At 48.6% G+C, this 22,770-nt stretch overlaps 2 protein-coding genes across 6 annotated transcripts in view; one reads left to right on the top strand and one right to left on the bottom strand.

Annotated features, from left to right (window-relative positions):
- Window positions 1-12,515, bottom strand: part of CFAP77 (cilia and flagella associated protein 77) — a 154,141-nt gene extending 141,626 nt beyond the window's left edge. The window contains exon 1 of the mRNA XM_043469933.1: window positions 12,278-12,515. Within this exon, the coding sequence (XP_043325868.1) occupies window positions 12,278-12,472 (195 nt within the window). The 5' untranslated portion in view covers window positions 12,473-12,515. The remainder of the gene's footprint in view (window positions 1-12,277) is intronic.
- A 3,361-nt stretch (window positions 12,516-15,876) lies between these two features.
- Window positions 15,877-22,770, top strand: part of TTF1 (transcription termination factor 1) — a 29,104-nt gene continuing 22,210 nt past the window's right edge. The window contains exons 1-2 of one of the 5 annotated variants that reach the window (XM_043469929.1): window positions 15,877-15,933; window positions 20,932-21,971. In XM_043469929.1, coding sequence (XP_043325864.1) covers window positions 20,950-21,971 — 1,022 coding nt within the window. In that variant the 5' untranslated portion in view covers window positions 15,877-15,933; window positions 20,932-20,949. Of the gene's footprint in view, window positions 15,934-16,023; window positions 16,802-20,931; window positions 21,972-22,770 lie in introns of those variants that run through there. The other 4 variants (XM_043469930.1, XM_043469931.1, XR_006269626.1 and 1 more) reach the window with 4 other exon arrangements.

Here is a 22,770-nt window from a genome sequence, read left to right as displayed (position 1 = left end):
CTGTTGATGTCTGCATTTGTCTCTCACCCTCTGTTCTCAGTCTTGTTTATCCTACTTGCTTTGGCCCCTGCAGCTCTCAGATAACCAGGAGCCCCACTGGATCTGGCCTCACTCCCCACCCAGCCTCCTCTCAGCATTTGCTTCCCTGCAGCTTCCTGAGTTCCAAGTTTCTCCTTGCCTTGGAGGCATGAAACCACTTATTTTGTCTGCAACAGTCTCCACCCACCGCCCACCCAAACACAGACACACACACACACACACTCCAGCCAGCACCCAGTAACTGATCACTCCACTCATTACAGGAGGTCGGGCTGAGATGTCCCATCCTTGGGCTTGGACTTTAGCCTCCTGACACTGCAGCCGCCTCCACGGTGCTTATCCCTAGGGAAGAAGGAATTGCCCTATTGTCTGCCTTCACCAGGGGCTTCCCAGGTGGCGCTTGTGGTACAGAACCTTGACCAGTGCAGGAGACCTAAGAGATGAGGGTTTGATCCCTGGGTTGGGAAGATCCCCTGGAGGAAGGCATGGCAACCCACTCCAGTATTCGTGACTGGAGAATCCCATGGACAGAGGAGCCTGGCAGGCTACAGTCCATAGGGTTGCAAAGAGTCAGACACAACTGAAGCGACTTAGCACACACGCACGCACTGTCTTCACCAGGGCTTTGCGCTGCCTCCAGACAGGAACTCAGGCTCTCCTGTCCACAGAGGTCCCTCCAGGCCCAGCATGCTGCCTGGCACCCAACAGCCCCTCGATAAACATTTTGCAAAGAGTCGAATGAGCAAATGAAAGGTAGGCTCCAGATGGTTCTCAGGGAGAAAGCCACTCAGGTGTGCAGAAACCGAGGCTCCGGGACATTCCAGGGATTTACTTGCCCAAGGTTTCTGAGTCAACAAGAGTGTGCAGGAAACTGAGAGCTCATGACTGTGGTTCTGGGGCCTGGGGTGTCTGGTCCAGAGGAAGTATGTAGTACTGAATAAGTGGACGGATGAATGGATGGATGGATGGGTGGGTGGATGGATGGATGGGTGGATGGATGGATGGATGGGTGGATGGATGGAAGGGTAGATGGATGGATGATGGATGGGTGGGTGGTTGCGTGGGTGGATGGGTGGATGGATGGGTGGATGGGTGGATGGATGGGTGGATGGATGGATGGATGGATGGATGGATGGATGGATGGATGGATGGGTGGATGGATGGGTGGATGGATGAATGGATGATGCATGGGTGGGTGGATAGGTGGGTGGATGGGTGGATGAATGGATGGATGGATGGGTGGATGGATGGATGGATGGGTGGATGGATGGAAGGGTAGATGGATGGATGGATGATGCATGGGTGGGTGGATAGGTGGGTGGATGGGTGGATGAATGGATGGATGGATGGGTGGATGGATGGATGGATGGACAGATGAATGGATGGATGGATGGGTGAATGGATGGATGGGTGGGTGAATGGATGGATGACACATAGCCAGAGGAGGAGCTACGGATGCTCAAGTCTGACAATTCAGTGTTTTTTTCCCCCTTCCCCCTCCCCATGAACACGCCATCCTTTTTCCCAGAAAGCTTTTCTCTCAGTCAAAAGTTGATTCACCCTGAAACTAATGAAGCTTAGACTTCAGGGACCTTCTTTGCACATGGCCTCTTCCAAGGCCTTGGATCTCATTTCCAACATCATTTTTAGTTTTATACTATCTCTTTTTCAATTTTTAATTAATTAATTTGTTTTTGTTTTTGTTTTTGGCCTCACCATGCAAGTTGCAGGATCTTAGTTCTCAGACCACAGACTGAAACTGGATGCCTGCCGTGAAGGCACTGAGCCCTAACCACTGGACCACCAGGGAAGCCCCTGTAGCCTGTTACTTAAAAAGAGATCCCCGAATTGCATAAGCTGCAGGCCACACACTACCTACCTTTCTCTACCTCTGCCCGCATCTTACCTCTCCTGGCTCATCTTGGTGTCAAGATTCAGCTCAAGTCATCCAGTCTAGGAGACCTTCCCTCACGTCCCTCCATCCAGGCACAGCTGCCCTCAGGGGCCAAGCACAAATCCATCCAGACAGACAGCCATCACCGAGTGCTTGCTCAGTCACTCAGTCATGTCCAACTCTTTGCAACCCCATGGACTATAGCCCACTAGGCTCCTCTGTCCATGGGATTCTCCAAACAAGAATGCTAGAGTGGGTTGCCATTTCCTCCTCCGGGGGAATCTTCCCAAGCCAGGGATCAAACCTGCAACTCCTGCAATGGTAGGCAGATTCTTTACCAATGAGTCACCCGGGAAGCCCAGCCAGGCTTTGCTGTTTATCTTAATGCCTGTTTCTATCCATGAGATTGTAAGCTCTGTGACAGCAAGGCCCATATCCAGATTGGTTTACCCATCAGATTGGTTCATCTAAACCAGTCCCTGGTGTCTAGCTCTGTGTCTGATACACAAGCAGTCAATTCTGTTAATTCAAACAGTGAGTGAAGGCTGCACCTGCTCTTGTCCATTTTAGACCCTTGCTTGGGCCAGCTCTTCCCCAGGCGCCCCCTCCTCCCCTGTCCAGCCACTGGCATCCAGCCCACCCCCAGCCCCAGCCACAGGCTCTCTGAGCTGCCCTGGGTGCTCCAATTCTGCTCCACCTTCACTCTCAGATACACCTCTCAGCGCCCCTCCTTCTGCCTCTAATAACTTTTAGGAGTGGTTTTAACGTGCCAAGTCTAGTTCTCCCTGACCGGACCATAAACTCCTTAGAAACGAATTCTTCAACTTCTCCTGTTTCCACCAGTGCCGTGTGCATTATAGTTGTGCAATAAATATTTGCTCATTGACGAATGGGTTCACTGACAGCTTCAAACGCACACCAAAATGAATGTTTTAAAGTCAGTGTCTCTGTTCTTAAAGATCTGTGGGATACCATGGGATAGATGAACGCAGCTCTTAAACGGAACCATTTAGACAGCATTTGAGGCGGCAATGTGGCCCAACTGACTAGCATCCAGCAAGACTGACCCAAAAAGTTGCCAGCAAATTTTCCAATTCCCTTAACTGCAATGCTCCGGCCGTAAGATCGCCTCTCTCTGTGGCTTTTGGGGTGCCCGCATCTTTGTGGGAGGTTGCGGCCTCTGAGCTTCAGCTAGCTAGCTGGGGTTTCTCTCTGATGTGGCGAGAGAGCTTGGACATTGTGCCATTGGTTCCAAAGGGCCGGCCACCTGGCAGTGATGTGGCCTCTCACGAATGTTTTACCTCGAAATCAAAGCTCTTCTGATTCTCCACTTTCACTCCTCTGGACAAGCACAAAAGGTTTTGATCCACACAAAGAAATTCATCTTGTTGGCTTCTGGGTTCACTGGCCTCCCCACCAACCCCCGCCCACTCCCCGCCAATATGTATTGTTTGGTTCATATAAAAGATCAAAAAAATCCCTTTTTTTGGCTCATTATGTGTTTTCTACAATGCTCTTGGTTAGCTATTCTCCCCCCGTGTGCCCTTCATGTTGACCTTTCTGCTCACTGACCCACGTCAGTCAGTTTCTTGACCAAACCCTGATGGGCCTTTAAACTGTTGGGTGGAAAAATACAGCTGTTTTCTTTATAAAGCACGTTGACCTGCTCCCCTGAAATGTTGTACTTAATGCCACAACAAGCGTGTACGGGCTGGGCTGCAGCTCCGGTCCACCAGGAGTTTGCTTTCCGATGAACCAAGTCCATTCCATTTTAAATCTTAAATGAGTGCATGCTGAGAAAAACACAGTCAACACGGGCCCTTGGCAGGTGATGAGCCAGGGAAACAAAGCTTGTGCATGGTGGTCAGTGATCGCTCGACAAACCAGCCCCACGCTAATCAGTTTAGCTGATAAATTACCGGGCCACACTCTGTGGATGGCTGGAGATGCTTTTTTTTTTTCTTCACTCCAACGTGGGTGAGGCTGGAGATAGACAAGCCCTGACGGAAATCAACAAACAAACAGAACGTGTAACTAAGGGGAAGGAGATGGAGCCAAAGAGGGGGATTTGAGAGACTTCCCTGGTGGTCCCATGGTTGGAATTTCGCCTTCCAGTGCAGTGCGTGTGGGTTCAATCCTTGGTCAGAGAGCTAAGATCCCACATGCCTCATGGCCAAGAAACCAAAGCATAAAACAGAAACCATATTGTAATAAACTCAGTACAGACTTTAAAAATGGTCCAAATTTTCCAAAAAAATCTTTAATTAAAAAAAAAAAGAAAGCAAGGGATTTTAAATGGCCATAAAAGGTCCAGTGGTTCTCATGGCCCTGGAACTAAGATCTTGCAAGACGTGCAACATGGCCAATAAATAAAAGTTTTTACAAATTAAAAGAAATTAAATGGCCATAAAAATGAATGGAGTTGGGGGACAGAAGCAATTAAACTAAAGCATCTCATTTCTATCTTCTTTGTATTAAATTTTCAAAAGACCCTGGACCACAGATGAGCTAATAATGAATTCTCCACGTGTTGACGTTTTCTGATTCGGGGTTTTAGAGAAACCCTGCCTCAGCACTATTGGTACTTGGGGAGATGATTTACTTCTTGGGGTGGTGGGGGTGGCATCCTGTGCATTGTTGGATGGCACCCCTGGCTCCTAGCCACTAGCAGCCCTCTTTCCAGTTCTGATAACCAACCATCTTCTGACATGGCTGGATGTTCTTTAGGGAGCCAGACTGCCCCCCGAGATTGAGAACCACTGGTCTGCTTCTAGAGTGCCATAATTTCTTCCATAAGATAGTGTCTCATTCAAATCTGTCTTCCTTACATCCTTGAGAAGTAAACAAGGTAAGTATTGGCACTCATACTTTACAAATGAGGAAACAGGCTCAGACATTAAGCCATTTGCCTAAGAACCCTCAAGAGAGCTAGAAGTAGGCTTGTCTTCACCCTTAGCCAGGGCACACCCATCTGTTCCAGGATACATGGTTTTAGGAAACACCCGAGGGGATGGGCAATGGTATTTTCCAAAAAGAGCACAAAGGGGGAAAAGAGTAAGCCCCTGAGTGGATCTGTTTCACGATACATTCATATGTTCAGACTGAGGACATTTACTGAAGGTCGATTAATGAGAATAAGGTTGTTTTGAGGAACTTAAGTGTTGGAAGCAGGATGATGGAAAATAACCAAAGTGCCCCCTTATTCAATGCCCTCCTGAGCCTGGCACAGCCATGTCATCTCATTTGTTGTTGTTCAGTCACTAAATTATGTCCAGCTCTTTGCAACCCCATGAACTGCAGCACGCCAGGCTTCCCTATCTTTCAATATCTTCTGGAGTTTGCCCAAACTCATGTCCACTGAGTCGACCATGCCATCCTACCATCTTATCCTCTATCACCCCCTTCTCCTCCTGCCCTCAGTCTTTCCCAGCATCAGGGTCTTTTCTAATGAGTCATCTCACTGAATCCTCATGACTCCCCCACAGCTGATGCTAACTATAACAGCCCATTTTACAGAGAGGAAACTGAGGCTCAAAGGTCAGTAACCTCACACACGGCATAGCAAGACAGCGGCTGAGACAGAACCCGCCCTGGGGTCTGCCTGGCTCTAGCCCGCCATCCACACCCGCTTCCTCTCCAGTGCGGTGGTTGCAGCTTTATACCTGCCTGAGCAGCCACCTTACAGCTGTATCTCTTGTGATCATATGAAAACACAAGCTGTAGCCTGGAATTGTTTTCACAGTCCTTGTTCACACAAATTCTGGCGCTTGAAAGGAGTCAAGCGGCAATTTCATCTAAAGTTGAATTGTTACCAACAGTCAACAAATGCTCGCATCTTTTTTTTTTCTTTACAAATATTTAATACAAGTCAGGCAAGAAGCACGCAACACTCACAATATCTGCTAAAAGTCACCAAAATGCAGTGCGATTGTGACTGCGCCTTGGCTTGTTTTTGCTCACCCAGCCAGAGGGTCCTGGCCCAGAAGAGGGGTCTAGGGTTTCACAGAGCCGGGTCCCCAAGGCAGGACGATGGCTCTGCACAGTGGCCTCCAGGGACGGAATCTCCCAGTCCAGCGAGGTCTGAGCTGGCTTCCAACTCCCTCAGTCTGTGACCCATTCACTGCAGGGCCAGCACAAACACAAAATGAACCAACTCAAATCATCCCTAACAAGTTAGGGTCTCCATACAGAACACGTTTAATTGAGTTGCCTTCCCATTGTACTTTTTAAACAGTTAAAGGTGCATTTTCGGGGGTTTTTTAAGGTGTATTTTCTTAACAAGTGGTTTGAGTGAGACACTTTGTGAGAGCTTATGCTTCTAGAAACAGATGACCGACTTGAGAACCACTGCAATAGGAAATAGGGGCTTGAAATTTCCACAGGGCCAGTCCTAAATCGAGAAAACTCTGTCTTTCAAATACAGGAAAAATGGCCTAAATTCTATGGGTGAGCAGCACTTGAGCCTGGAAGGTTCTGGAAGGTGCTGGAAACGACTGCTGACTTGTCCATACAGGACTCAGAATTCTTCCTAGAGGAACAGCCTTACTGCCAGCGATCTGAGAGTTTAGAAAGGGGCTGAGTTCATACGGGGGAACCCAAATTCCTGAGGTTTGAGAGCCAAAGGCCGCCTTTTTTAGAGGGACAAAGAGGAAGGCAGGCCCTTTCTCAGGCAGAGCTGCCTCCCCCTACCTGCACCCCCTACCGTGATGGTAAAAAGCCTGGGAGGGGGCAAGCCTGCTTTCTGAAACAGCCATAGGACTGGTAACTGCTACGGCCCCTGCTCGCTCACCCTGCTCACCAAAGGATGTGCCTGGGTGCCAGGAAGCCAGAAGTTTCGATTTAAAAGAAGAGAAAAGAAAAAAAAGGAGGAAGAGAAAACAAAAAAAGGACTGAGAGAGAAAGAGTTCCAGGGATGAACAAGCCCACAGCTTTCCCTGGAAAAATAAAAGCTTCCCACCAGCCGGCTGAGACTGTCATTAGGATGGTGGTGGAATGTCAGCCCCCTTCCTCATGTTGTATTTTCCCCAGTTACTCTGTAAATTGAATGTAAAAGCATCTGAAAAATCAGAGGCACATTGTCTTCAACGCAGAGGCAGGATGTAACATTGTCACGCTTTACTCAAACATAAAAAAGACAGTGACCCACACTGGGATGTTCCCCCAACTGTGGGTCTGCCCACCTTCTTTGCCTCTGTCTCTTCCTACATGCTGATGTTCACCAGCATCGATATTTATTAGCGATGTTACGTTCTTAGTGTGATCGCCTAATTTTGTCGAGCATCCAGTTTCAACACACTGGCTGTAAGTAAATGCATCTTGGTGATGACGATGACTACGATCCCAGCAGGGGTGCCGAGGCTGAGGAACCAGAACTCAGTTGGGGTTGGGGTGGAAATCTGTGAGCACTTAGGATCTGAGGAGGGTGGAATCAAACAGCCCTAGAAGGCTTGGTTTCTCCTAATCTCCACCCCCCCACCCCCAGGACCAGAACCTACCTTTTCACCCTTCAAGGTCCAGTGTCAGGACTTTTCCTTTGTAAAGCCTCTCATGTCCTGCTCAGGGTTTCCTCCTCCCAAATCTGAACCCTTCCAAGTAGTGCAGAAACTTGAAACTTACAAGCGGTGACCTATGACATTGCCTGTCTTATTATTACCTGTGTATGTGTGTGTGCACGCACACAATAGTAACACGCACACACAAATATATATGTGTTACATATATACACATCTAACAAGCAAACCAAACAGACCTCGCCTGCCTCTCCAGAGCGACAGAAGATTCAAGGCTGTCCGTGAAGCAAACCAAACAGTCTTTCCCCATAATAGTATTGACAGGATATCAGCTGAGTTCGACCGGCAGGAAGGGTGTATACACATATATACACATACACATATATACAACACACACACACACATATATATGCCATACATGTGAAATACACATATATATGTGGACAGAGGTGCCTGGCAAGCTACATATGAAATGCATGGGGTCGCAAAAGAGTCGGACATGACTTAGCGACTAAATAGCAACAACAATAATTATATATATATATATATATATATATTCCATCTCTATAGCTGAATAATTACTCTTTGCAGGCAAAAGCTGAGTTCTGAGTTTGCCTCTATGCCCTCAAGACAGCTTAGCATGGTGCTGAGTACTTCATAAACATTCAGTAAATATTTCTTGACGCTGAACAAATCCCAAGAAATTAGTAGAATTCTCTCTAAAAGGCATGTTGCATGAAACAACAATGGAATCAGACTCATTGGTGAACATCTTTTGACTACCTGCGGTACAGATACATAACCAATCCGGGTCGTCACTCGGATTGTGTATCGTGTATTGTGTATCGTGGCCAAAAAGAGCACAGGACTGGAGGCCAGGTGATGTAAGTCTCACCCCACTTTGGTGAGCAGGGCAGGGTAGCACCTCGGGCAAGTCTCTTGCCTCCTCTGAGCCTTAAGATCCTCAAAAAAAAAAAAAAAGAATTGGACTAGATGGCTGTAAGCCGCCTTCCAGCCCCCAAATGATGTGATTTTGCAACTCTATCTTACAAACGCATGCACTTCTTATTTGTGACATAAACCCCCACAGAAAAACAAAGTCGGTGATAAATTATGAAAAAATCGGGTGCCGTGATCATTTGCACTCTCTAAGGATGCTCAATTCAATAAATTCCACTCCTGTACCTCGCCTGCCTCTCCAGGGCGACAGAAGATTCAAGGCTGTCAGCGAAGCAAACCAAACAGTCTCTCCCCATAATTGTATTGACAGGATATCAGCTGAGTTCGGCTGACAGGAAGGGTGAACCCTGACAGGTTCTGTGAAGGAGCCTTGAAGGCTATTGGAGCAGGATCCTATGTTGAGTCACAGAATTCTGGCGGAATGAGAATCACACAGGGAGAAGCTGGTTTCTTCTCTATTTAATTTTATTCTTCCCAGAGAATCACATTTGAAGGAAAACTGGCTCACGTCACTTTATACAATAGAATAGGGGCCCTTTCTAGTGGAAAATATTTACATCTTCCTGGGGGCCACATGAAAACACTGGGCTGATTCAAACCAGCCCCACTCAATAGCCGGTTGGCTTGGTTTTAAATGAGGCAAACAGTTGCTGAGCATTTGCTGATAAAATATCTGCTTGGATGTCTGAGGTTTTCACTTTTCACTTGGTTACGGTGGCATCTTGCAGACACGTTCTTGAATAACTGATGTGTGTACGTCCCGGTAAATTCCAAGGGTGTGAAACAGCACTGTTGTGTTTGTTCAAGGCAGTGTGTCTGCATTTTAAATGAAAAAAAGCCCTGATCCTATTCACTGGAGAAAACAATCTGAGCAGCAACCCCCCCCCCCCAATTTCGGGGGAGTAAATGACTATAGCTATGGTGCTACATTCCCCCAATACAGACACAGCCTTCGGGTTCAGAGCGAGACAAAACCCAAATATATCTCAGTTCCAATCATCCTCCCGCAGACACCCCGGGCAGAGGGCACTCCCGCCTCTGCTGCACACAATGAGAAAGCGCACAGAAAGGAGGGTCTGAAAATCTGGGCTCGTGAAACTGACATGCCACAGTGAAGAAATCCACAAGCCATGCCTCCACAGAAACTTCAGCAATGTATTATTTTTGAAAAGATTTTTTTTTTTTAAGCCTCCACCACCATCTTGGACACTTTCCATCTCCTCCTTTCCTTGAGAGCTGAAACCCTCCCTCCCCCAGTTTTTCCAGAATTTAAATTGTCTTTAAAATAGAGGAAGCTGTTTGGAGTTTGAAGTGGTAAGAGGACAGCTGCGCTGGGAGCCAGTGCAGGTCTCTCCTCCCCCGAGTCCCGCCAGACCCGTGCACAAAGGCCCCGCACACGGCCTCAGCGTGCCCCCGGTAAGCGGAGGCCTGGAGATGCTACCGTCAGGGTGATGCCTCACGCCCAGTGTTTCTGCAACTTTGACTTAGGTCAGGTTTTGGTAGGAAATCTGGCCGCAGAGGTCAGTATTGAAATGTGGACATAATGTTAACTGCTACTGAAAGTACTTTCGGGCCCCTTAAAAACTGGAGCGAGGAAAGCAAGATGTCCAGCTGCCCCAGTGAGACAAGCCGGGCACAGTCCCCGGGACGCCCCCTGCCGCTCGAGCCCTGACCCTGCGGGCGCTGGGTCTCAGGCCCTGAAGACAGAACCCCTGTCCGTAGGCCCGTGACTCCTGTACATTTTCCAACCCAAAGTTCAGGTTCAGGAACTAGGACTGCATGTCTGGAAGCTGTGCAGCTAGCGCCACCCAGAGGCCAAATGCTGTCCTTCTTGATCTGCAGTGCAAGCAAAAGGAAAAAGGTCCAGGAATTTTTACCTACAGATGTGTATTATACATGTTTGTTGTTTAGTTGCTAAATTGTGTCTGACTTTTTTGCAATCCCATGGGCTGTATAGCCTGCGAGGCTCCTCTGTCCATGGGATTTCCCAGGCAAGAATACTGAAGTGGGCTGCCATTTCCTTCTCCAGGGGATCTTCCCCACCTAGGGAGGGAACCTTTGTCTCCCGCTTGGCAGGCGGATACTTTGTCAGTGAGCCTGGAAAGGTCATTATATCATTATACATGTTATACACATGTATATTGTACATACATACATGTGTGCACACATATATGCAAAACATACATGTATCATGTGTGTGTGTGCATGCTAAGTCATTTCAGTTGTGTCCAACTTTTTGTGACCCTATGGACTGTAACCTGCTAGTCTCCTCTGTCCATGAGATACTGCAGGCAGGAATACTGAGGTCAACTGCCCTCCTCCAGGGGATCTTCCCAATCCAGGGATTGAACCTACGTCTCTTACAACTAACTGCATTGGCAGGTGGGTGCTTTACCCCAGTGGCACCTGTATATGTATGCATATACCTATATTATATATGTGTCTCTGTGTATATATGGTAGCTTGGGATGGGCATCACACACTACTAATTTGCCATGGAGGATAACTCCATTATGTTGTCTGTCCATTTTGTACTGAAGTGGGAAGGTGTTGGCCCATCAGTAACTGCTTGAGTAAAAGCAATGATCAGAGGCAGGGACATTGATCTCCTCTTGATCCCAGAATGTCTGATCTTGATCCCATCTGTCTGAGGCACCTGTCCTCTGAGAATGGCGATTCTCACTTAGAAACAGGTGAAGAACTTTGCTCCACTTTGGGTGGCCAAAGAAGGGGAGCATATTAAATGGAAGAGTGCCCAATGAAACAAGCCAGTTTCTCCCAGCTGCTGGCCCAGGAACATATAAATAGTTTGAAGACAAGACGAGAAAGTCAATGTTTTCAAAGGAGCCAATTAATTCAGCTCATTTTACTATGATGTTAAGATAGCCTAGGTTTCTTGTACCAAAAACAAACAAACAAACAACAACCAAAACCTCTGGGCTCTGAGCAGCTCCTGGCTTTCAGATAAATAATTGCTACTGAATCCACGGTTATCACCTGCGCCTTCCACCTCCGGCGTCTGGGGAGCTGCGCGCATTTTTAAAGGCACACTGCCCTCCAGTGGCGGAAAGTAAAATTGCACGACCTGCTTTCCTAGCGCCAAACTTCAACCTGACTTTCCTCGCGCCCTCACCCCGGGAAGGCGAGTGAATGCCACGGCGTTTGGAGATCACTAGCCCGGAAACGTGATTGACGCGAGCGGGCTTGCGATCAAAGGGGAGGCGGACTCTTTGGAAACTGCGCCTCCCTCTCTCGCCGGTGCCTGTGGGCCCCCTACGCCAGAGAGATCTGCGCTTTTTGGCGGTGGGTGTGGGGGACGACGCTTCGGGTCATAATTTTGCATAAGAGCATGACTGGGTAAAAATTAACACGGAAATAAAACTTTCAGGATAGATACAGAACCCTCGTACATAAGAGCAGCCCAGGCGTGCAGGGGAATTGAGGGAGGCGGCCTGCACTCTGGGAGGACTGGCAGGTGGTAAGGACAACCACTCTGTCACCCCTTGAGTTCATTCCGGGCGAATACATGTGCAAACAGCAGCCGCCAACCTGGAGGGCTTACCGCGTGTCGGGGGTCCCGCAGGGATTACCTTGTGAGATCTGCCCGATCACCCCCTTGAAAGAGTTCCATTCTCGAGCCACTTTGAGGATGAGGAAACTAAGGCTCAGAGAGACTACGCGGCCTGCCAGTGACCGCACCGGGGCGGGGGGAAGTGGGGGATCCAGGTCTGTCTGGTCCAGAGCTGGAGCTTCCGACGCCGCGCTCAGGCGGGGGCGGTGGGACCCGGGCAGAACAGGTGGAAACCCGCGACCCCGCGGATGCCCATTGAGGGGACGAGCGGAAAGGGGCCGGTGGGTGTGGGGCGGGCCTCACCTTGACGATGAGCGGATTCTGAAACATGGAATCCCGCACGACCCCCAGCCTCTCGTTCTCCATGCCCGGCCGGATGTCGGCCACGGTCAGGGGCCGCCGCGGGGGTGGGCAGATCTGGCTGACGGTGCGGTGGACCGACGGCTTCTTCTTCTTCCATCGCGTGAGGTCCTGGCAGGAGTTCCCGGCCTCTGGCATCCTGGGGGGTCGCCGGGAGTCGGCCCGCCGGCTGGATTCAGCGCGCTTCCCAGCTTGCGGGCCGGCAGGCGCGGAGCTCGGAGCGGGTGAGCCCCCAGTCCCGGGACGCACCACCTGGACGCCAGGGTGGGCTCGGACGCCGGGCTCCATCAGGAGGGAGGCGTGCCCACCTCGCGTTCCCCCGCCTCCTTGCGAGGAGCGCTAAGAGCCACATAAACCCCTCTGTAGGTTTATGAGAGCGTCCTCTGGGCGCCTTGCTTTGGACTTGAAAGGGGGAGAAAATCATGACCACCCTTTAAGGAAAAATGGAACCGCCCGTCTCCGTGGAGACGGGACGCCAACGGCGCTGGAACCAAGCAGGTCGATTGACTTACAGGAAACTTACTGGCGGCCACCTAATTGGACCTGTTTCGGAGTTTTTTACTCGAGGAAAACTCAGGAATCACCACTGGGCTATGTTAAAAGCGACAGATTTCTAGAGGACCATTTACACTTGATTTCCAAGTTAAAACACTCCCCTCCACTCTCCACCCCTTCCCATTTTTCCCAGCGCCCGTCCCCCCTCTCCATCCCACCCCTCGCCCCGTTCCCTACACACACACACACACACACACACACACACACACACACACACACCCCAGGGCAGACTGCTATGCGTTTCAGGATGAAACAGAAATTTGAAGTCTAAGACTGATGTCATCTTCTTGAGTCCTCAGTGTTTTCTTCTGTGAAATGGGTAGTGAGGAAAGTCTAGAGTTGAATGAAATCAATGGTACCCAACTTTGTGCAGCAGAATATAGAGAAGCTTATTTAACTTACATGAAGAGCACATCATGAGAAACGCTGGGCTGGAAGAAGCACAGCTGGAATCAAGGTTGCCAGGAGAAATATCAATAACCTCAGATATGCAGATGACACCACCCTTATGGCAGAAAGGGAAGAAGAACTAAAGAGCCTCTTGATGAAAGTGAAAGAGGAGAGTGAAAAAGTTGGCTTAAAGCTCAACATTCAGAAAACTAAGATTACGGCATTCGGTCCCATCATTTCATGGCAAATAGATGGGAAAACAGTGGAAACAGTGGCTGACTTTATTTTTCTGGGCTCCAAAATCACTGCAGAGGGTGATTGCAGTCATGAAATTAAAAGACGCTTACTCCTTGGAAGGAAAGTTATGACCAACCTAGACAGTATATTAAAAAGCAGAGACATTACTTTGCCAACAAAGGTCCGCCTAGTTAAGACTATGGTTTTTCCAGTGGTCACGTATGGATGTGAGAGTTGGACTATAAAGAAAGCTGAGCACCGAAGAATTGATGCTTTTGAACTGTGGTGTTGGAGAAGACTCTTGTGAGTCCCTTGGACTGCAAGGAGATCCAAACAGTCCATCCTGAAGGAGATCAGTCCTGGGTGTTCATTGGAAGGACTGATGTTGAAGCTGAAACTCCAATCCTTTGGCCACCTGATGCGAAGAGTTGACTCATTTGAAAAGCCCCTGATGCTGGGAAAGACTGAGGGCAGGAGGAGAAGGGGACGACAGAGGATGAGATGGTTGGATGGCATCACCGACTCGATGGACATGGGTTTGGGTGGACTCTGGGAGTTGGTTATGGGCAGGGAGTCCTGGCGTGCTGCAGTCCATGGGGTCACAGAGTCGGACACGACTGAGCAGCTGAACTGAACTGAACTGGGTGAGGGGTTCACCACAGAGTTAGTTGCACAGACAACAAACCTGCACTCAAGGCCTTCCACACCAACAGGGGACAACATCAGCACTACATTTCCAGAGCAAGCCAGAATTCCAACTGCTCAGCCAAGGCCTGGAGCAGCCTTTGAGTGGTGACGTGTGTATGATGCAGGCTTACGGTCTCTCTAGTCTACTTTGCTTTCAGGTTTCCACATATATGTACATTATGCACTTAAAAAAATATTTATTTGGCTGTGCCCAGGTCTTAGTCGTGGCACTGGAGCCTTTAGTTACAGACATGGAATCTTCAGCGGCTGGCATGGGAACTCTCAGTTGCGGCATGTGGGATCTAGTTCCCTGACCAAGGATGGAACCAGAGCCCCCTGCGTTGGAAGTGCAGTGTTTTAGTGACTGGACCACGAAGGAAGTCCCCCTTGTTCATTTTATAATCAAAGCTGCTTGGCAGCTCACACAGAGAAGGTCAAATGGGACAGCAAGGGGCAGGCTCCTGGAGTAGTGGAAAGATCACAGGTTTTAATCCTAGCTGTGGGGGTGGGGGGCGGGGAGGGGGCAACATAAGTCCCCTGGGACAAGTTAAAGGAAGCTCTAGCTTTCTCAGCCCCAAGGTAAGGCTGATATCACCTAATAAAGATTCCTACAACAGGGGGTTGTTATAGGATTCAATGAGAAGTCTCGTCACTAGTGTGATTATGTTCACTATGCAATAAGGCTAAAAAGTTTGCGTGGCATGCATTCTGTCTTTGACTTGATGACCTGCTTAAAACTTTACTTTTAATCATAAACTATGTTTCTTCAGGACACAGTGGATATGAAAGAATCGGAATAGATATTTGAGCCTTCTTCTAGCTCTAACTTTCATGGAAGTTCAACGTGCATCAGACCCTGCACCAGTTCACCCCTGCCAACCCCTGAAGTCACCTCCCACCACTCTCTCCCATCTTTCACGGTGCTCCTGCTGCCCTGGCCTTCTTTCAGTTCCTCCAGCAACCAAGTTCAGGGCCTCCAGATTTGTTCCCAGCCTGAACACTCTACCATCTCGATTTTTGTTCATCTTTTTCATTTCAAACTCAACTGTTACTCGTCAGAGAGTCTTCTGAGCTAGCACTCACTGACCCCAGTCGTTCTCCATCACATTACCCTGTTCTATTTTCCTTGGAGGGTAATCTGAAATTATTTTGGTTGATCTGTTTGTTCTCTGTCTTCCTCAGGTAATCTTCACCCTCTCGACACTCCAGGAGTGTAGATGGACCTCAGTAAAAAAAAACTGTTGAATACATAGCAATATAGGCATGAACCAGTAGGTCGGTGGAAGAGCTCTGTCCCACTTTCTCCCCTGCCCTGTGCGTGCGTGCTAAGTCGCTTCAGTTGTGTCCGACTCTGTGAGACCCTATGGACCGTATCCCGCCAGGCTCCTTGGTCCAAGGCAATTCATGCCTTCCTCCAGGGGACCTTCCCCACCCAGGGATCGAACCCTTGTCTCTAGCATCTCTCACATCTCCTGCATTGGTGGGCAGGTTCTTTACCACGAGCGCCCCCTGGGAAGACCCTCCCCTGAGCCACCCAACTCCCAAAGATCGCCGCAGTAAACAAAACCCGCAGAAAGCGGCCTAAGAATCACAGCCTGGAGCAGGCCGGCGTGCTGCCGTGGCAACGCTTTGCCGGAGGGCGGGCCGGAAGTGAAGCAAGACGATATCCGCTTCCAGGACACCGGCACTTCCGGATTGGAAAGCAAGGGGACGGCGCGTTTGGCCCGTAGGTGAGAGTGCTTTTCAGCTGTTCCGGTTTTTTCCCCCAGTGATCGTGTCTGAACCAAGCTGTTTATGGCCGCTTGTCTTCATCTCCCCAGAGGCCTGCGTTGGACCCAGGTCCCCAGGGATGCACGTGGTGCCTGTTTTCTCGCAGCCGCTCCAGGCCCTTCCACGCGGGAACTTTCGTGTTTTTTTTTTTTTCCTGTCAGCCCCGGAATGCCCATCCCGGGGCCGAGCGGGGTCTTCATGGTACCCCAGAGTGGGGAGGGAATCCGGGACCAGGCTTGGGCACGTCCCTGCAGGGCAGGAATTGGTCTATTCCGAATATAAATAGGGATAAATGCATATCCAGGGAACCGTTTGGGAAACAAACTGGACGAGGAGACCGCAGCCCTTAGGTGGCCGGTTATGTCCCTCCGGAGCTAAGTGCCATCGGGGAAACAGCTGGATTGTTGAGAAACCCTGTAAGGAGGAGGCGGGACCCAGGAGGAATTAGAGGAAGTGATTTTCAAACTTAAGACTAGTTATAGCGCAGAAAGGTAACGCAGAGGGAAAAGCATTCCTGGGAGAATGAGATGCTTTTGTAAATCCCCTGATAAAGGTATCATGATGTATTCTGGGGACGTAAAGAAGACAGGATGTCTGAAACCCAGAGAAAAATGAGAGGTGGAGAGGTGGTCTTGGACCAGATTAGATCCTAAAAGGAATGGTAGATTTGTAAGGATTTGGGATTCTGTCTTAAGAATAATGGAGAGGCCATAAAAAAAAGTTTTTAAGTGGGAAGTGACCCTGTATATAAAAGGTGCTGAGTTCAAGAAACCAGAAGGAGCAACATACAAGGTATTTACCAAAAAGAAAGAAAGAAGTGGATGGAAGGTAAACAAATACTTAAAAGAATTATCTGCTCTGTTCATTGTTATTAAGAGAGTTTGAGGGAATTCCCTGGTGGCCCAGTGGTTAGGACACCATGCTTGCACAGGGGACACAGGTGATCCCTGGTCAGGGTGGCTCAGCTGGTAAAGAGTCCACCTGCAATGTGGGAGACCTGGGTTCAATCCCTGGGTTGGGAAGAAACCCTGGAGAAGGAAAAGGCTACCCACTCCAGTATTCTGGCCTGGAGAATTCCATGGGCTGTATAGTCCATGGGGTCACAAGTGTCAGGCAGAACTGAGCGACTTTCACTTTCAGAGAAGTAGAATCCTGCAAGTTGTGTGGTGTGGCAAAAAAAAAGAAATTTTGTTGTGAAGGGGAGGAAAGAGAATAGGTGGGACTTTGGGATTGGAGGATGGTGGCATCCTTGTTGTTGTTTTTTTTTTTTAAGTTAGAGAATAGTCTGAAGATTGTTGGGCATTGCTAGAAGGGATCCAGTGCAGGAGGGAGAGGGGGAGAGACTGGTCAGCTGATGGATCACCATCTCTCTGAGAAGGAGGAGGTTGGGATCCAGCACACAGGGAAGAAATGGCCTCTGACAAGAGAAGAAACACTTCCTTTGCAGCAGCAAGAGGGGAGGAGAACAGGGCAAATGCAGGCAAACATGTTAGATTTGGGGGGGAACATATTTCTTAGCTAATGTGTGTAAGGGTGTGAGGTCAGAGGCAAGATAATCTACTTCAGATCAGGGTGAAGGATGAAATTTTGTAGCTTGTTGAGAGTTTGTGTGTGCTAAATCATTTCAGTTGTGTCCGACTCTTTGCGACCCCATGGACTGTAGCCCGCCAGGCTCCTCTATCCATGGGATTCTCCAGGCAAGAATACTGGAGTGGGTTGCCATGCCCTCCTCCAGGGGATCTTCCCAACCCAGGGATCGAACTGGTATCTCTTCTATCTCCTGCATTGGTAGGTGGGTTCTTTACCACTAGCCCCACCTGGGAAGATTTGAAATAACCATTACAAGAAGAGGAGGCAAGTGAGCCTTCTGGAGCACTGCTGTTCTCAGAAAACATAAGAACACAAGCCACGTGTGTCATTTAAAATGTGCTAGTAGCCATGTTAAAGAACAGAAAAAGGAAAGAGAATTAAGAATGCACATACTGAGCAATATCCAAACCATCATTTATCGTGAAAGTAATTAACAGCAGTTACGGGTGAGCTATTTCTCCATCTCTGTTCCAAGTCTTTGAAATGCAGTGTGTATTTACACTTAGACGCAGTTTGGCCTGACCACATTTAAGCACTCAGCAGCCTCATGTGGCTCGTGGCTGCCGTGTTGGACAGCGCAGGTCTAGAGGGACAGAAATCAGTTGCTGGTCACTGCTCGGGTCCCAGCTATAGTCAGCAGCCAAGGGCTTAAAGCAGTGCCCATCTGCCCAGTTGTGAGTTTTTTCCTCAACTGTTCTTAACAGTTGCAGGGCAGCCAAAGAGAAGGCATTAATTCATTCTCAAAACGTATTTGTTGAATTCCTCCTGTGAGCCAGGCACTATGCTAGATGCTGGGGCTGGTAGTGGAGGAGACAGCCAAAGCCCGCTGGGCCCTCTCTGAACAGGCCATCGCGTTGCAGCCATTACACTGCTTACAGCTGAGGTCCCAGACAGTCAGAGATGGGTGTCCGTGTATCTCCGAGTGACGCCAGGAGGAGAGGCCGCCACCGAAGCGGTCCACTGAAGGTGCGATCGTGAGGCTGGGGATTTGGCTTTTAGTCTCATCAGTCCACGTGTTTGTCATTCCCTGACCTTCCAGCTGCACAATTCTTTTTTTTTAAATGTATTTATATGTGGCTGCTGCAGGGGCTTGCTCTAGTTGTGGCGAGCAGGGGCTGCTGTGGGGTGCGCTCCACAGGCTCCTCCCTGGGGGGCTTTTCTCATCGCAGAGCAGAGCACCGGCTCTCGAGCGCAGGCCCAGTTGCTCCGCAGCGTGTGGGGTCTTCCTGGACCGGGGATTGAATTCAGGTCCACTGCATGGGGGGACTCTTAACCACTGGACCACCAGGGAAGCACCACAATTCCTACAGCTTCTTTACTACCTAGGAAGAAGTAGGCACCTTCTGTAGAAAATGGCTTGGCATTCCGCATGGAAAGGCCATTGATACAAAGAAGTCTCCACAATCTGTTAAGTGACAATAGCAAAATGCAGATAATAAAATACAGACACTGTGTGAGGGGCTTTCCAGGTGGTGCCAGTGATAAAAAATCCCACCTGCCAACCCAGGAGACAGAAGAGACTAGGTTCAATTCCTGGGTGGGGAAGATCCCCTGGAGGCAGGAGCGGCAGCCCAATCCAGCGTTCTTGCCTGAAGAGTCCCATGGGCGGAGGAGCCTGGCGGGCTACAGTCCAGAGGGTCACAGAGAGCCAGACACGACCAAAGTGACTTAGCACGCACTCACCTTCTGTGTGAGAAAGGAGGAGGGATACGCATAGATTATTTTGATGTTTGAACCATATAAACATATTTCCTGAATACAGAGAAGTAAAATCTTAAAAACTGAAACCCAGAAGCAGTACAGAGCAAGGAGAGTTATAAGACATGTTGGTAAAGTTATATTTTAGCCATGTCTTTTGTGAAGTACATTTCTGTTCCTGTACTTAACCTCCAGAATGCACATGCTCTGTGTAAGAACTGACTTGGGAGCCTTATTAAACTTCATTCCAACTAACTGCAGAACTTGGACTCTTTGTTGAACCACTGATAAAGCCCATTCAGCCTCTTTCTCAAAGAGATAATCTTTTAGTTTGAGGTCAGTGGTTGCCTGCTGTCCTCGCTGTGAACCACAGCTGGGCTTAATGCTATAAAAGAGAAATAGTTTGCTGTGAAAATGTATTGTCTGGGGAATAGACAAAGCCCAAGGGATCAGGAAAACTTTGTTTTCTGTCTCTCTCTTTTGTAGATACTTAGTACATTTATATCCTTCATTTGCTTGTTTTTAACGCAAGTGAAAGCAGCCTGTGCCCTTGTTCTGCCCCTTGCTTTATAAAGTGAACTATTTAAGGCATTCAAATAAGCGTAGACAAAAATATAACAAACACCCCTGTACTCATTATTCCAGTTAAGAAATAAAAGACTACAGGGACTTCCCTGGCAGTCCAGTGGTTAAGACTCTGCACTCCCACTGCAGGGAACAAGGGTGGATCCCTGGTTACAGAACTGAAATCCCACATGCCGTAGTAGGGCGTGGCCTAAAAAAAAAAGGAAGAGAAAGAAAAATTTACAGATATGAGAGAAGCTGGCTGTCTACTTGCCCCTAATCCCTGATTTGCCAGTTTACTGTGTTTATAGTTTTGCCACTTAGATATCCATTCAGAAAAGATACATGAAACTTTTTTTGTGTTTTAAATGCAATATATATGGTTGTCATTTAGTCTGACTCTTTGCAAACCCATGGACTGTACCCCACCAGGCTCCTCTGTTCATGGGATTTCCCAGGCAAGGATACTGGAGTGGGTTGCCATTTCCTTCTCCAGGGGATCTTCTCAACCCAAGGATCAAACCTGCGTCTCTTGCTTGGCAAGCGGATTCTTTACCACTGAGCCACCTGGGAACCATAATGTGTATATTTTTTTAATGTAATATACATGGTTTCATAATGTATATGTTCTTTTAAAGTTTTCTTGAAGAAGCGATGTTCAAGCCAAGCTCTGAAAGATGAAAGGAGGCTGGAGGCAGGGAGGGGTCGGAGGCAGTGGAGAGCATCCTGGAGAGAGGAAATCATGTTTTATCAGACTTTGAGCCAAAGAAAGGATTGGAGCATGTTTGGGGAGCCAAAGAAAGAAAAAGAAAAAGCCGTGTTTGGCTGGAACACAGAAGAGAGGTTAAAGAGGAGGGGGAACAAGGGCTTGATCACGCCAGAGCATTGTTCTTAGCTAACTGTTTTTTTTCCCCTATATCATAAAGGCAATGGAAGCAGACAAGTGAATTATAGTGAGCTTGCTGTGCATTTAGAATAATAGGAAATTTATAATCATGACTCCAGGCTTATTGTTTGTCATGCAATTTCATCTTTCTGTGATTTTGTTTTCTTTTTTCTGAGGCTAACTTATAAAATGCTCTGCAAAAATAAACCGTGTTGTTAAGTTCCCCTACAGGAGTAAAATGGAAGGAGAATCAAGCAGCTTGGAAACCCAAACTCCCGTTTTCATGAAGAAAAAGGCTAAGCATTCTAAACATAAGGACAGACATCGGCGGCCTTCCCAGGAGAGTTTCAGAGCCGCCCCGCTGGCAAACGAGCAGTGTGTCATAACGAAGCGTAAAAAAAAGAGAAAGGACAGCCAGCATCTCGTTTCTTCTCCTCTGAAGAAATCAGAAATCTGCGATGAGACTGAAATGGCCACATCTAAACCCAAAAAGAAGAAAAAGAGAAGAAAAAGTGCTTTGGGAGTCGACAGGGAAACAGGTGTTGCATGCGTCCTGGTGGATAAAGAAAATATTGAGAACACACCAAAGAATTTCAGAAGCGATGTGGATGTCGTTTACGTTGACGCAAGCAAGGAGCAGAAGTCGACAGAACGGCCTGAGGCAGATGATCCCCGTTCAGTTACTAAGCCACGTGAAAACACGTCCGAGGAACTGCATGGTGAAGTTCGGAAGAAGAGGAAGAAGAAGAAGAAGAAGAAGCATAAAAAACGTCAGAGGGAAGTTGAATCCTGGGATGCTGTCCAAGAAAGTCCGGGTGCAAGCAGCGCCCTGCCCAGGGCAGCCTCCCAGGAGCAGGAACCGCAGCCTCAAGTGGACCAAGAAGGGGGACTCACGCAACTCTCAGTGTCTGCAGGTCACAGCAAGTCCAGGAAAAGGAAGAGGAAGCATCCAGATCCCCCAGAATTCGAAGCCTTGGCTGCGCCCGAGAGGGCCGAGAGCGTGTACTCGGAGGGATCCCGAGTGGCTGATGAGGTCGAGACTGCAGGAGGCAGTCAGGACTCCAGCGGCCTCAAGAAAAAGTCTAAGAAAAGGAAGCGAAGATCTCTTGAGAGCACCGTGGCGCCTGGTGATTTTTCAGTGCCCGGGAGGTGCTCTGAGGACACGCCTCTTGATTCACTGGAAGGTACCTTGATTGAAGAAAGTGCAAAACCCAGGCCACAAGAGGAGAATCCCCCGGCCTGTTCCAGAAAGGTGCAGAGGTAACATGATGATGTACATCTTGTGTGTGAATCCCGCCTGTGACCTCTTTGTTCAGCCCAGCTGTAGTGAGTGGTAGAAATCGTAAAGAGGTAGACCACCCGGGTATAGAGTGACGTGCGGAACTAAATGCATAACTTGGCGGGGACCTTCCTTTCTTCGTGTATATAATAAGGCAGTTAAGATTCTGTTTTCACTGAGAACTTTTTTTTTTTTTCAACTTTTTCTTTTGTATTCAGTTCAGTCACTCAGTCTTGTCCGACTCTTTGCGACCCCATGAACTGCAGCACTCCAGGCCTCGCTGCCCATCACCAACTCCCGGAGTCCACCCAAACCCATGTCCATCGAGTCGGTGATGCCATCCAACCATCTCATCCTCTGTCGTCCCCTTCTCCTCCTGCCCTCAATCTTTCCCAGCATCAGGGGCTTTTCCAGTGAGTCAGCTGGTCGCATCAGGTGGCCAAAGGATTGGAGTTTCAGCTTCAGCATCAGTCCTTCCAATGAACACCCAGGACTGATCTCCTTCAGGATGGACTGTTTGGATCTCCTTGCAGTCCAAGGGACTCTCAAGAGTCTTCTCCAACACCACAGTTCAAAAGCATCAATTCTTCAGCGCTCAGCTTTCTTTAATAGTCCAACTCTCACATCCATACGTGACCACTGGAAAAACCATAGTCTTGACTAGACGAACCTTTGTTGGCAAAGTAATGTCTCTGTTTTTTAATATGCTGTCTAGGTTGGTCATAACTTTCCTTCCAAGGAGTAAGCGTCTTTTAATTTCATGGCTGCAATCACCATCTG

The sequence above is a fragment of the Cervus canadensis genome, chromosome 5 (assembly GCF_019320065.1).
Source record: "Cervus canadensis isolate Bull #8, Minnesota chromosome 5, ASM1932006v1, whole genome shotgun sequence".
Taxonomy (NCBI): Eukaryota; Metazoa; Chordata; class Mammalia; order Artiodactyla; family Cervidae; genus Cervus; species Cervus canadensis.
This window is presented reverse-complemented; position numbering and strand designations above follow the sequence as displayed.